This window comes from Podarcis cretensis (genome assembly GCF_951804945.1).
Source record: "Podarcis cretensis genome assembly, chromosome: 2".
NCBI lineage: Eukaryota > Metazoa > Chordata > Lepidosauria > Squamata > Lacertidae > Podarcis > Podarcis cretensis.
Genome location: NC_137171.1, coordinates 52,780,044 through 52,790,024, shown reverse-complemented (window position 1 = coordinate 52,790,024; position 9,981 = coordinate 52,780,044). Strand labels below are relative to the sequence as shown.

The 9,981-nt window shown below is 40.3% G+C and overlaps 1 protein-coding gene across 3 annotated transcripts in view; it reads right to left on the bottom strand.

Annotated features, from left to right (window-relative positions):
* Positions 1–9,981, bottom strand: part of CPEB4 (cytoplasmic polyadenylation element binding protein 4) — a 53,454-nt gene that overhangs the window by 5,719 nt on the left and 37,754 nt on the right. For all 3 annotated transcript variants that reach the window (XM_079964800.1, XM_079964801.1, XM_079964802.1), the window contains 5 exons: positions 8,069–8,242; positions 6,117–6,206; positions 4,581–4,699; positions 3,457–3,571; positions 3,027–3,208 (listed from right to left, as the gene is read on the bottom strand). In XM_079964800.1, coding sequence (XP_079820926.1) covers positions 3,027–3,208; positions 3,457–3,571; positions 4,581–4,699; positions 6,117–6,206; positions 8,069–8,242 — 680 coding nt within the window. The remainder of the gene's footprint in view (positions 1–3,026; positions 3,209–3,456; positions 3,572–4,580; positions 4,700–6,116; positions 6,207–8,068; positions 8,243–9,981) is intronic.

Sequence of the window (9,981 nt, the reverse complement as noted above, 5' to 3'; positions counted from 1 at the left end):
TATTTTACTAATTGATGCTTAAAGTTATCCATAAATTTGCCAAACCCGCTTTTAAAGCAATCCAGGCTAGTGGTCACCACCATATCTTTGGAAGCATGCTAAGGGACACCATTTTTGTCCCAATAATTCTTAGGATGCTTGCACATGTTAAGAATTTGTTTCGTTTTATGCAAGACACACCATTAAGTAAGTGATGTGTAAGGCAATAATTTGGCAAGGGAGAAAGAAAAGGGTATTTTGATTGTGCTGAAATGTTTGATCAAAGTATCATATTGGGGGAGTTCTGTGTTGCTGCTTAAAAAAGTATTTGTTCCTATTTGGCAGCATGTTAAGTCAATTTTGATCACGTGAAAGTATTTTTTAATTAAAGTTACTGAGGTGCCCCATAAGAACAAGAGATTGAGGAGTTTTGCTGAAATAAAACCATTTAATATTTGCTTAAGCCTCAGCACTGGGAAGAGACCATGGAAACAACACAAGAAGGGATATCTGTGATTGGATCTCTTCAGGATTGTTGGTTTTATTCTAAAAGGCCTGATTTGGATCTGGAATACAGCACAGGGAGAGAAGGCTTTAATTCTCCCCACCCACACCCCAATGCCATTTTCTTAATAGCTATGGGGTGGGGTGGGGTGGGGGAGCAATTTTAATTATTTGCCATGCAAAGCAAAACATACAGTAACCATATGTCAGGTTGATGATAGTATTAGGGGGACAATCTGAAGCGGGGGAAAGGACAGAAATTGGTCTTACCATGAATTTCTGTTTGAAGAGTGGACTGGCAGACATTTGGTTAACAGGATAATTCCTCCAGTTAACGAATGTCCACCAGTCCACTCATGCAAATATGGAGGGGAAGAGGTGCTTTTAAAAAAAAATCCTCCCACCACTGCCTGATTCAGTTTCTTCCCCCAACTAAATTTACTACTAAAAAGGGGGTCAGTCCAATCATGGATCTTGTGTCATCTTGTCTATTTGCACCATTTCAAGGATTTTAAAAATAATTGAATGTTGAACATCCCTGATTCCTAACCAATGTTAAGAAGTGTGAATAAACAACTCCTTATTTCACTGAATATGTTTTGGACAGAAATATATTTCAGAGGCTGTAGTGATATTTGCTTTAAATTGAGTTTTATAAAAACGTGTGTATGAGGTTGAGAGAGCATTAAATGCTTACAAATGCCAAAGTCTAGATTTTCACACAAAAAGAGAGGCACAACATGATTCAGATATCTTCACTGACTACAGTACACACTGATTGTCTGGATTTGCCAAACAAATGGGTGCCACTGTTATCACCAACTGTGGTAGCCCGTACTGAATGTGAGGGGGCTAAATTTAGATTTCCTCCCTCTCCTCCCTCAGGGAAAAAACCCCTCTTAGCTGACTGGTGCTGTTAAAACTGACAGTGGCTGCATCGGAAGCTGTCTTGCAAATCTGGCTTGTTTGGAAGTCATTAGTCATAGTCCCTGCTTCACATGTAACAGGAAACCATGGTCTGCTTTTACCACTCATTTGAAGAGTAGTACAAAATGACACCAAAGGGCATATCCTAGTTTATTAAACTGGGATCTGATTGTGCAAAAGTGGCATGTTTGACTTGCATCTGTGGCTCCATTCCCCAAGGGGGAAACACACACACAGATGCAGGTTCTAGACATGGAAATTCAGCAAGGGGGACAGCTTTTATGCAAAGGGGACTCAGTCTAGAAAGGATCTGCATATGCCTAAATCTGCTGGAGGACATGGACAGGAATGTTTTCATTTCCTGCTCAGATTTCAGGTATGTTTTGCTAGCAACAGTAAATCTAACCTGTATGCCATTACTGTGTATGAGAAATTGAAACATGACAGCTCTTCTAAACTCGGAGAAGGACCAGCCACCACAAATCAATATGCACAATTTGCTCAGTTGCTTTTCCTCCCTAAAAATCCAATCAAGTAAATCATGGTATTCAAATTGCTGAGTCACAAAACCCCGGAAGAAAACATGTAAAATGGCTAAGAAACAGTAAAATAATACAACAGTGACAGAGCTGGCTCACAAGATCTTACACCACAACAAAATACTGCCTGTTCCCTAATCCTAACTCTTTCTTCCTCACCATGTGAATGACACAGCACAATGAAATTATCAGAAAATATCTGTCTGACATTAACCCAGAAGTAACTGCAAGGGTGGTTGAGTTTTTATCAATAGTATCTCTAATGGTGGTGAATAGCACTATTTAGCAGGAATAAACTCCAACGAAAATTCTCATTATTACATATTTTTACATGGCTGTTTATTTGTATATATTTTAAAATTTTATATGTGGATGTTTTATGATGGCCTATATTTGTAATGCTAATAAAGGTCTGGCAAAGTAAGGAAGGATGACAATGAGCTACATACAGGGAAATATGGACATTTGTGGCAAAGCTATTTTTGCTTTTGTTGGCATGTGCTGTGAACATATATTATTAAGAAGCTAGCACTAACATCAACATAAAATGATGATTGCATATTGTTTCTGTGTAACCTGCACTGAATTAAAACAGGACTTGGAGAGACTCACACAAATTCTGTAGAAATGAATGCAAATAGTGCAGCAGTTTGCATTCTACTTTCATAAACCAACTGACCATTCTACTTCCAGCACATAGGCAGGGGTGAAAAAGAGGCCAACAGCAAAGCAAGTCATGCAGAGGTAACAGGATAACATTAGGAACACAGGCTTATGCTGTGCTACAGGAAATTTCTCTGAAGGGAACAACAGTTTTAGAAGGTGCCAGAAGGCATTAAAAAGCCAATGTTAAACTAGATCCCCCCCACCTCCGGATCTCTGGGATGATGGAGGGGGCTTTGTGGTATAGCTTTTTTATGTGTGGTATGGCTTTTTTATGCATGTATGCTAGGAATACAGGGAAGATAATATTTTCCATTTAATACAACATTTTCTCCTGCCACACACGGGCACTTATATGGAAATAAACCCATGAAAGAATGCTGAGTAATACACAGAATGTGCTCTAGCCCTTACCCGTTTATCTATCTCTCCATGTTGCAGCTGAACAAAGCGGGCACTGATAGCAGCTATGTAACTCTGTTGATTAGAAAATGCAACACGCCCAGCTCCTTTTGGGTACTTCAGCTCAGGATCTGTGTCAATTCCAGCATAGCAAACTCCTCCATACAGCCGGTCCATTATCATTGCAAGCTCCACTAAAATAAAGTAGTAACAAACGATTTACCCAGATATTTTATATACATACTTCTCTTTCTAGACCCTGGGCAAAAGCATGTTTATTTGTACTCTTGTATCTGGAAATAATTGGAGTGTCAGCAAAAGTTAAATTTAGCAAGCACTGGCATACTTCTACAATAGAAATAAGGACACAATGTTCTCTCACAGCAGTAAGGCAGCTTGGATAGAATCAACGAGCCACTGCACTTGTTTTTGCATACCATACCTGCCCGTAAGGGTCGTGGAACTCCTCCTACAAAAATGGTTTTCCGCGGATCTAGAGGCTGTGAGCCATCCATCACAAAGTCACTATCGCTAAGATTCCAAGGCCGGATTTGAACCTACAAGCAGAAGATGAAACTTTACCACTCACAATTCAAGTTGACAGTCAAATTATCCCACCACCACCCTGCCCTGCAGCATGCACATCATTAAGATGTTACAACAACAGTGTTTCCTGCATGTCACATCCATGGGATTTTAGAGGCTACTTTCCTAGCAATCATTCTTATCTAGTCAAGCAATAACAAAGCCAGGTTTCACATATGGAATTTCTGAAGCAGGAGCAAAATAGGCTACCAGGGTGGAGAAAGGGCACTCCTCAAGGAAGCAGCTTGCACAGTCCACACGTCTGTCTAAGAAAGATGAACCACCATGTCCTTTACTCAGATATGGCTCAGTCATCACAACAAACCTCTGTCCACACATTAAATTATTCAGAAGTGAAGGACTGAGAGGAGGGGGGTGTACTGTGTCTGTGTGTGTGTGTGTGTGTGTGTGCGCGCGCGCACACACACAAACACACACACACACACACACGAGTGCATTACTTGTGACAAATGGGCTAGTCCTCAGCGTTTCCCTAGAACACATAAAGAGCCACATCCAGGCAACTGTAAAGCGTCTTGCTGTAACCTCCAGTCAGCTGGTTGATAGTTATAGCAAGGCCCATTGAAGTCTATTTGAAGACATGTTTGGATTCATACTGAAGTGGGAGTTAGATCTCCGCTTGTGAGAAAATATATTAAGTGGGTCATAGAATAGGAGGGTCTCTTTGGGGATGGGGCTATGCTGGAGATCAGATATGAAACATGTGGGATTTGGCCCCAAATCAGGTTAGTAAAGACTAGCCAAGTTTGGCCTAATGCCTACTATTCTATATTCTGGAATAATTATCTTGACCCTAACCCAAAGAATAGTGCACATTTATTGAAAAATAATGGTAGTATGTGCTCACGTAGAAAGAAAGCATGTATTGCCAACCTATGCCTTGTGAAAATGTAGCACTTATGCACCCAATTTCTGTGTCCATCTTCTTCCAAATTACACATACCTGAAAATTCCACTTACCGGTTTGTCTTTAATTGTGGGACTGGAAACACACAGATAGAGTTTTCCATCCTCTTCAATACATGCATCAATCAAAGCCTGCACAGAGCTTTCATCTTGGAACAGCAAAAATGCATATCCTATGTAGATAAAGAAACAGAGGCAAGCATTGCAAAAATTCTGTGAGATTCAGAGCATTGAAGTTATCTACTTAGGCTCCACATAACCAAGAAAAAGACCATAAAGGTAAAGGTATCCCTGCCCGTACGGGCCAGTCGTGACCAACTCTAGGGTTACGCGCTCATCTCGCTCAAGAGGCCGGGAGCCGGCGCCGTCTGAAGACACTTGCGGGTCACGTGGCCAGCATGACGAAGCTGCAACTGGCGAGCCAGCACCAGCGCAGCACACGGAAACGCCGTTTACCTTCCCGCTATAAAGCGGTACCTATTTATCTACTTGCACTTAGGGGTGCTTTCGAACTGCTAGGTGGGCAGGAGCTGGGACCGAATGACGGGAGCTCACCCCGCCGCGGGGATTTGAACCGTCGACCTTACGGTCAGCAAGTCCTAGGCACTGAGGTTTTACCCACAGCGCCACCCGTGTCCCCGCAATTTGTTCATAGAGATGAACAAATCCTTAGCCCATATTTAGGGAATATGAAGATTTTTTTGGAGAAGCAATTGGAAAAGCGCTGATCTAAACAAATTGTTTTTATTAATAAGAGTGGGAGCAGGCTACAAGAGCCAAAGCTTCCTACATTTCTTGGCCACAACTTCAATGGCAAACTCCCTATACAGTGTATGTTGTAACATAAGCTTTTGTCATTCAAAGTGAAAGATTTAAGTAGAACAAGGAACAGGGGGTGAGGGGAGAGAAGTTAAAGCAAAGATGGAGAACCTATGGCTCTCTAGGAATGGTATTCAACCAAGTTTAATTCAAACTGGGCCTATTAAAATAAATGGCCATAACTTAGTCAAGCTGATTAATTTCAGTGAATCTACTCTGAGTAAAATGTAGCTGAACACCCCCCCCCCCAGATGTTGGGCTACAGCTTCTATTATCCCTGACCACTGGCTATGCTAACGGGGGGCTAATGACAGTTGGAGTCCAGTAACATTTGGAGGGCCACAGATTCCCTGTTTCTGGATTAAATAAACCAAGTAATTTACTGAATGGGAGCAGAAATAAAAATAATCTTAAACTATGACTAAATAGAGCATTGTTATCTACAGCCCAACTAAAGTATTCAAAGTACAGCAGGGTCTTAGAGCAATAGCAGCAATGAAGAACAATTTCAAACAAACAAAAGGCACAGAGAATAATACTTAAAAAAAAAAAAGAATCCATAATCTGCAACCTTACTGCACCCACACAATAGGAAAATATTGTGTGCCTTAGTGGATTGTGTTGTGCTTGAACCAAGAGAGCCGGGTTCAAATCCCAGCTCAGTTGTGAAGTTCAATAGGTGAAACAAGATGTCACCAGATCACAGTTAACCTGCGCTCTTCTGAGGAAGGACGGGACACAAAATGTAACATATAAAATACTAAGTGTTACCTTTAGGAGGAAAATAAGACTTGCTTTCAGCCTTGTGAGGCCAATCCACAATCAAAGGGCCAAAGCGGCGAAAGCTAGCGGTGATCTCATCTGCAGGTCAGAGGGAAAAGCAAGTATTAAAACACCACATCATACAGTGATTTCAGGTAAGTTGGTAATAACACTTTGGTCTAGCCTACAAGTATTTTCTGTAATGCTAAGAGACAGAGAGCTGATGATGTTTTTATTGTTTAAAGGGAGGGCTTGACAAGTCAAAACATATGTCTAATAATGAAGAAAACAGTTCAGATACTGAAGCTGTGTGTTTTAGATTACAAATAAAGATTTGCAGCAAGCCACTCAAAGGAGCGAAATCACTGAACCTAAACAGCTACCAGATCCTAGCTTCAGGCATTCTCCCACAGCTAGCGTGCAGAGTCTGAATCAGAGTGCTGAGCAGTCTGCTCTGCAAGCTGCTTTGCAAAATGCTGGGAGAAAGAGAAAAGAATATCACACGGTCTAGTCATGCCTGCTCACATCACATGCTTATGCCACATCTGTGCACATTATCTGAGCTTGACCTCCGACTAACTTCGGCAGGGCTTCTAGAAAGCAGTTATGTAATAGCCATAGAGACGAGGATGCAGACAGTATGCACAGAACACATTAACAGAAAGCAATTGCTGCAGCCATTTCAAAGCCTCCTTCCATTTCAAAATTCAGATCAGGTGACTTACATACAGGCTAATATTACACAAATCTAACTACTGTACTGCTCATGCTAACAACAGCAGATAGAGAATTCTTAAAGTCAGTCTAATTTTAAAACAAACTCATAATTAAAGCTATTTAAAGGAAGAAAATTTAGTTTTTCTCTGAATAAATAAAATATATGTGACCTACCCACTTCCATTCATTTACTATTTCCCTTAAATCCCTCTCAAACTATCCTCTGGATTTCAACATGTGTCAGGATTTCTTTTCCCAAAAGCAAATGATCTCTGACCCAGTCACAAGCCTCCCAGATACTTTCATGTGCATGCAAGCAACAGAGGTGCTAAAGAGATATTGGGACATTGCTGTTTTTCCAAATTAACAGAATTTGAAAATAGTATTTTAGGGTTAGCTATCCCAAAGAAAGTAATGTAAATTATTGTTTAAAATGAGGCATTATTTTGTTCTTATAACTAATTACCTAGAGGGATCTATTATTTATTTATTATCAACTAACTGCCTTCTACACAAATGTTTCAAGGCAATGCACAATAAAAATAGCAAAAAGCATTTAAAAACAACATATATATTTTAAAAACCAAAACCAACCATGAACAATACAAAATAGATACCCATGGCAGAGACCCATTCAGCTAAAGAAACTCACCCATGGTTGTCCACCTACTTAAACCCTGTTTTCAAATGAAAGCCTATACTGCAATAACTCTCACCCTATTAGGCACACCCCCAACAGTGTTAATTATGCTTAAAACAGATTTGAGGTGTAGGGATAATTCATTCCCCCAGTGAAATATACAGTGGTTACAAAAAGGCAGTGCCTTGTGTATTGCTCCTTAAAACAATCGAAGCACTGCACTCCACTTCTAAGTCAGACACTGATCTAAATTTGTGCCTGTATTAATGGCTTTAACATAAAGTCTTAAGCACAGCCATCTCCAAAAAAAAAGACCTTCATAAAGAGTTTTATGATGTCATTCAACATAATATGCAACTAACGGAACTAGATGGAAAGAAAACCTATCGCATGAGCTGTCCAGCTCATAACTCCTTATCCTCACAGTTCATAACCCAGCAGCTTGCATATTTGGCAGCTCATAGTTTAGGTAATTATTTTCACAGCCCCCCAAAAATTGCACATAGCCAAGACATGAGGGTCCACCCCTCCCACGTGTCACAATTAAGCCTTGGCCCTTATGGTTAATGTGGGTATTCTTGGCTATACTGATGTCCAAGTATACCTTCATCAATATCAGGTGGCAAACCACCTACAAACACCTTGCGGGAGTACCGTTCCACTCGCTCGCCATTCTGGTGGGAAAAGCAGTGTGGTGATCCCAAGCCACTATGGAGCGTCTGATCCCCACGTCCATCATCCAAAAACCCATCTTCCATTGGGAACAGTGAAGACTGACCTACAATGGAAAAGAGGAGGGAAATGCAAAACATACTAACAGAAGAAAATTCTATTTGGATAGATACAATTATTTCATTAATATTAACTGTTACATCAGACATGTCAGAGCATTTTCCCTTCTGCGTACATAATTAACAGTAACATTAACTACATGTCTTTCTTACTCCTACAGCCTGACCTCTTGGTATACGAAGATGCCCTGTTAATGCTATCTATGAAACAAAATAGGAAAACCTCATTTTAATATTATTTATTAATTCAATATTTTTCTGTCAGCTGTTATGCAGGCAGCTCAAGGTAATGTACCATAATATAATACAAGCACAATCAAAATCATTAAATGGCTAACCTCTACCGTCAATATATCCCCCAATTCTCTTCTCAACACACACCAAATTGAATATTTTTCAAACATATGCTGCAAATAAATGCTTTATCAAATATATTAAGAATAATTTTGGTGCCTTTCCCCAATATCGTATGAAGAATGCTGTGGCATTGCAAATTGCAAGATTTCGGCTAACCCCATATAACTGCATAGTTCAGATGAAGTGAAATATCCCATATCTAATTTACACTTTAATCTCAGAGACTTGAAATCATGAACAGTCACAATGTGACAGCAGTAGTAAAATATCTTACCAAACAAATACTCCCCTCCCCAAATCTGAAATTCTTTAGCCCTAGTTTTTACTGACACAGTAAACCAACTAATGCTGTAACTCTTCCTGGAAGTATGAGTTTCATAGGTCTCATAATGCTTGGCATACAGCATCACATAATTGTTAGGTTATTAGACTAGTGCTGGGAAGACCTTGGAGCAGTCTCTCTCTCTTAGCCTAACCTACCTCACAAGGCTGCTTTGAGGATAAAATGGGGAAGGAATAACAATGCATGCCTCACTGAACTTCAGGAGGAAAGGCAGAATAAAAACTTAATACTTGCCCCCAACCTTGAAGCAAGTATTACTGTCACCCCTGAACTCTTCTTCAGCTCAGGTTTTATTCTTATCTATAGAATAATTCCTCTTCCATCCAATCAGACTCCCAAACTTCTACCCACTCACTCCCTTCTTACCCACTAGCCTATTCCCAAACTTCCTCCACTAAGCAACCAGCCAAGTTTATTTGCAAAAACCACTGGTCATCACAAAAGTATAGAAATACACCACCAAAATGAATATTGACCTCAAACATTATTGAGGTCCTTCCCTTCATCCCCAATGGTGGTATCAGCAAGGAAAGAAGGTTTCCTTCTTCTACCTTCGTAGGTACGTGAGCCACAATTAACCCCTGGAAAATCATTTTTTCTAGTGCCTACCAACATTGTTGTTGGGAAAACTACATTTCCCTGATTTTGTTATGAGAAGGAGGGAAAGGAAGAGTGAGACGCCCCTCCTTTGCTTTTCCCTGCAGCTTGCTACCACTACTGCCTGAGCCAGAACACCACTAGTAGATGAGTAAAATCCAGTAAACAAAGGGTACTTGGCTTAGAAATAAACTGGTTACTTCTCAGCTTATTTCCTAGCCAACATGAAACAAGTTGAGGCTCATTCATCAGTCTTGGTTGTGCCACTACATACAAGAAGTAAGAACGTATGCAATTGTGTGTTTTTCCATATAAGAAAAGTCCCCACACATATAAGATTAGCATGTCAGGGGAAAAGGTTATAGCCTAGCCTTACCCCTAATATGCCAGCTTTCAATGTACAATGATGTTTTGCAAAGGAAACATTTG